Source organism: Meleagris gallopavo, chromosome 14 (assembly GCF_000146605.3).
Source record: "Meleagris gallopavo isolate NT-WF06-2002-E0010 breed Aviagen turkey brand Nicholas breeding stock chromosome 14, Turkey_5.1, whole genome shotgun sequence".
NCBI lineage: Eukaryota > Metazoa > Chordata > Aves > Galliformes > Phasianidae > Meleagris > Meleagris gallopavo.
The window spans coordinates 2,122,144-2,126,922 of NC_015024.2; the positions used below are offsets into that span (position 1 = coordinate 2,122,144).

The window sequence follows — 4,779 nt, forward strand, 5'->3', positions numbered from 1 at the left end:
CGAGGGCTGCCTGCAGGCGGTGCCTGGCTCGTCGCCGCTCCCGTGGAAGGGAGAAAAGGGATGTTTTTCACCCGGTGAGCCGCACAGATTTACCCTCAAAGCTCTGCGCCCGGGGCAGCTGGCAGCCACCCGCTCGGGGCGCTCCTCTGGCACTCACCTGGGCAGGGCTCGGTTCCCCGCCCGCATCCGCCGGGACTTTGCTCCCCGGAACTTTGCTCCCCGGGACGGGTCGCACCCGCCGCCATCGGGCTCAGGCTGCCCGCGTTGCGTAAACCCGGCAGTGCCGCTGACTGCGAGCCTTACCCAACCGCTCCTTCCTCCGTCCCCGAGGCTCCCTCCCGGTTTCGACATGAGCTGGTCCCAGCCGGCTCCTCCCGGAGCCTTTTGCCGCTCCCGCTCCGCCCGAGATGTCACCCAAACGGAGACCGCGAAGCCCCAGATGCCCCCCGCCAACCCAACATTAACGTGCCGAGCCTCGATTCGGGTCCAGATAATGTTTATGAGCAAAGACAAGCGACTACAATCTGGCAGGAGCATAAATAAGGGAGCGGAGTCCCTGCGTTAGCCCTACCGGGTTCCTGCCAGCCCCTCGGTGTCACCGCGGGGGGTTTCCCCTCCCGGACGCCCATCCCTACGCACAGGGTCGGGCTGTGCTTCACGGGGACACCCCGGGAGCCGTGCCCAGCGCTGTGCTGCGGGGTGCTCAGTCCCAGCCAGTGCCTGGGGGCAGCTGGGGACAGCAGGGAGGAGGTGGTCCTCGCACAGCAAGCACAGCTCGAGGAGCTGCTTTTCGGACGATAGGGGACCCCACGACGCAATGAAGACACATCAGTGCCCCATGCCAGCTGGGGCTCCGGGGGGAAGAGGGGGGGGCACACCACAGCTGCTGCTTTGGAGCCAGCACCACGAGCACGCCAAGTGGCATCCCGGTACCCCGAGTCTCTCTGGGGCCGCTCTGTGTCCCTGCAGGCAGGAGCCCGCTGCCCTGCTTCCCAGCATCCCCAAGGACATCCTTCTTGTGGCCTCGGTGGAAAGGGACCGGGCACACATAGGTGCCAGGGGGACAAACCTGCTGGTTCCCAGCCTGGCTCCGGGACCAGCAGGAGCTGCCCGGCACTTGGGGGGCCCAGCTCCCCCAAAGTGGGGAGAGGAGCAGTGCTAGCAGTGCCCCATCCAGCCCTGTCCCTAGCTGGGCGCTGTCACCTGCCCTCTGTGGACACAGCAGCACAAAGGACGGAGCGGGGGGCTGCAGAAGAAGGGCAGCCCCCCAGATGAGGGAGGCACTGCCTGCAGGTGAGAGAAAGCCCTGCTCACCACATTGCCTGGGCAGCTTCAATCCTCGACTCTCACACCCAGGTTGGGCAGTTTCCCCATGCCCTCAGGATCCCCTGTGCCCTCTCCCCTGGCTCACAGCCCAGACTTCTCAGAGAGATGAGCTCCCCAGCACAGCAGGGGTCCTCCAGATGGCACCACGCCCTGGGCAATGCCTGTCAGTACGTCTGGGGTGTGAGGATGAAGAGCCGGTCTTCCTCCTTGCGGATCCACTTCATGAGCTTGTTGACAGCACTGATGGCACCTGCCTTGGTCCCCAGTGGACTGTAGCATATGTAGAGCTCAAAGGCGCTGGTGACCTGGGCAAAGAAATAGGGTAAATGCTGGCCATGCATCCACGTGGAGCTGGCACTGCATGAGTCCACGATGAGCTACCTGGATTGGGATAAACGAGCTTCTGAGCTGGGGGACATTAAAAACTGTGTCCAAGCAGGTCAAGGGAGGTGATCCTGCCTCTCTACTCTGCCCTTGGTAATGCCACATTTAGAATACTGTGTCCAGTTCTAGGCTCTCCAGTTCAAAAGACAGGGATCTCCTAGAAGGAGTCCAGCGGAGGGCCACAAAGATAATGAAGGACCCGGAGCACCTCCTGTATGAGGAAAGACTGAGCGGCCTGCATGTGTTCAGCCTGGGGAAAAGAAGACTGATGGGGATCTGATACATGTTTATGAATATCTAAAGGGAGGTGGAAGGCAAATGGATGAGGGCAGGCTCTTCTCAGTGGTGCAGTGATAGGACAAGCAGTAATGGCCTAAAATTTGAATGCAGGAAGCTCTGTACAAAAGAACTTCTTTATAGTAAGGAACAAGCTGCTCAGAGAGGTGAAGGAGTCTCCTTCTGTGGAGTTATTCAAGACTCATCTGAATGCCAACCTGTGTGACCCACTGTAGGGTACTGCTTTGACTGGGGGTTGAACTCGACCTCGAGGTCCCTTCCAAACCCTTTCAATCCCTTATGAGCAGCAAGATAGCCTACATAGCTGTTCTGTCACTCTCTGGCACAGGAGTGGACCCACAAAAGGATCATGTACAGGCTGGGGGCCATCCCGGTTACCACAGGTCGGGATCACTCCAATTCTAAAGACAGCCCTTACCCAAGCCAGGAGGTTTTCACGTGGGCCTGTGAAGTAGATGTTCTTCAGGGGGCGTGACGAGTTGTGAGCCCGGCTGTGCAGATACTGATAGAGCCCCAAGAGCCTCTCCTTCTCCTCCTCCCGCACGTAGGGTGCCTCGATCTCAGGGCTGCAGGAACACAGCACCCCATTAACCCCTGCCTTTCTTGGAGAAGGGGATTTGTGGAGAAGGTTTGCTCATGCCCCAGCCACGCCCCAACTGCTCCCCAAGTGTTATTCAGCCAGCATCCTTACCTGGTGAAGAGCCCAGAGCTCTTGGACTTGTAGATGAAGTGCCGCAGGTCAGGGATGCCCACCTGGGCGACGCTGTAGAAGGGGGTGCGCAGGGCCTCCTGCAGAGCATGGTGCACTCCTCGCCGCCGCAGGCGCTCCTGGAAGCGCCGCTTGCAGTCGGAGACTGTGAAGAAGTCCTCACGGTCAGTGGAGACCAACAGGAGGCACAGGTCCATCTCCTGCTCCAGGTAGGAGATGTGAGCATGGAAGAAGCCGCTGGAGTTGAACTTAGGGAGGCAAATGGGAGTCCAGGCTTCACCCTCCCGAAAGGAGGAGGAAGAGCTGATGAGGTTGAAAAGCAGATGGAGGTCGATGGGGTGGAGGAACTGATCCTTCTTCCTCACAAGAGAAACCAGCTGGTTCCCTGACAGGAGGATAGAGAAGACCAAGCTCTTGGCCTTGGCCTGCTGGAGGCTGGTGCTCACGGCATCCCGGACGCTGGCAGCCAAGGGCAGGCAGCGCACGGCACCCATAAGGAAGCTGGGGTCGTGGGCCATAAGGTCCAGCAGGTTGTCAGTGATACGCTCAGAGCCAGCAAGGAGCCTGCGTAGGTCGTAGTTCTGCTTCTGCTGGAAGATGTGGTTGAGCTGAGTCCAGGTGAGCAGGCTCAGGATTTGGTAATAGATGTAGAGCAGCTCATGGGCAATCTCCTGCTCAGACTGCCGGGTCCGTGCCACTGCCACCAGCACCAGCGGGCTCCTCCGCACAAAGACCACCTTGTAGCCGTCTGCTTGGGAGAGAGTCCCCATGGGTTGGGGACAGAGATGTAAGCCTGAGTGCGCAAGGCTGCAAGGGGAAGCTCCCACCTCCCCCCAGCCACTAGTCTGCCCCTAGGTTCAGCTAACATGTCCCACAGTGGCAGGGGCATGGGCTGAGCACTGCTGCATGAACCCCTAGATGATGTGGGCTGGGACACCACATGCTGTGTCACCGCCCTGTCCCAACCCCTAGCACAGTACCTGCATGGATGGACCGGATGGCATTTTTCTCAGCCTCTAGGAAAGACACCAAGGCCATCATGACACCCATGGTGCTGGAGAGGGCCTCCTCGGACCCGTAGCGGGAATACACAGGCTTGCCAGCCTCACTCAGCACAAAGACATGCTTCCGATGCATGCGCCAGGTGTCCATGGTCACATCCTCCTCCTCCTTTCCTGACAGCACCGAGTCGTGGCGGGTGGCCTGTGGGGATGGCTCCAACTTCCCCTCCTGGCTCTGTCTCATCTCCTCCTCCAGGTCAAGGGCCATGCCCGTGAGCTGTGTGCTCAGCTCGCTGAAGTCCTTGCTGATCTGCTCCATGCTCGTGGGCTCACCCGGCTCCCCTCGCCTCTCCTCAGGGCTCCGCACCACAGCCCCCCCCTCCTCAGGGCTGGTCAGGTCCTCGTAGGAGCGGGTGTGCACAAACATGGCTCCCTCCTGGCCCGCACCTGGAAACAAGAATCAGTGTCTATCTTGCACCAACACAGTAGATGAGTGGTGCAAAACGGACGGAGAGCATCAGGGAGGGATCTGGTCTCCTTCCCCTTGGGAAACTGTGGGGCACTATTGTGTCCCATGGCAAAAAAGAGATACAGATCCTGCTAGAGAGCCCCATATGCAGGATGAGAAATTGCTTTTCCCTCCCTCAGCCCCACCAGGAGACAAGCTGTCCCTTACCCGGCTCCGTCCCCTGTGCCAGCCCCGGTGTGGGGCTCTCGGAGCGCTCTGCGTGCTGCCCATCGCCCGGCGCCAGGGACCCGTTGGGCACTTCCCAGCCTTTCTTCTTGTGTACATCTGCAGCCATTCCTTGGGGCGGGACCTGCGTGGAACCCACAATGTCAGCCCACGGTATTCCCCTATGATCCCCTAGCGCTGGGCTGAGGCAGTATCAGCGTCCTTGTCCCCGCACTGCTGGCTCAGTACAGCACCCGAGCTCAGACAGACGTCAGAAAGCTGCTCTAATCCAGCAGGATTTCCTCCCTCCCGCGGCCCCAGCTCCTTCCAGGTTCCAGCACCTTTCATCCAGGCTTGGCCCCGATTACCTCTGCGCCTGAAAAGCTGCC

At 60.0% G+C, this 4,779-nt stretch overlaps 1 protein-coding gene across 1 annotated transcript in view; it reads right to left on the minus strand.

Moving 5' to 3' along the window:
* Nucleotides 1-479: 479 nt before the first annotated feature.
* MON1A (MON1 homolog A, secretory trafficking associated) overlaps nt 480-4,779 on the minus strand; it is a 4,818-nt gene continuing 518 nt past the window's right edge. The window contains exons 2-6 of the mRNA XM_010718329.1: nt 4,394-4,535; nt 3,697-4,164; nt 2,699-3,464; nt 2,426-2,573; nt 480-1,631 (exon numbers count right to left, since the gene is read on the minus strand). Coding sequence (XP_010716631.1) covers nt 1,491-1,631; nt 2,426-2,573; nt 2,699-3,464; nt 3,697-4,164; nt 4,394-4,520 — 1,650 coding nt within the window. The 5' untranslated portion in view covers nt 4,521-4,535 and the 3' untranslated portion in view covers nt 480-1,490. The remainder of the gene's footprint in view (nt 1,632-2,425; nt 2,574-2,698; nt 3,465-3,696; nt 4,165-4,393; nt 4,536-4,779) is intronic.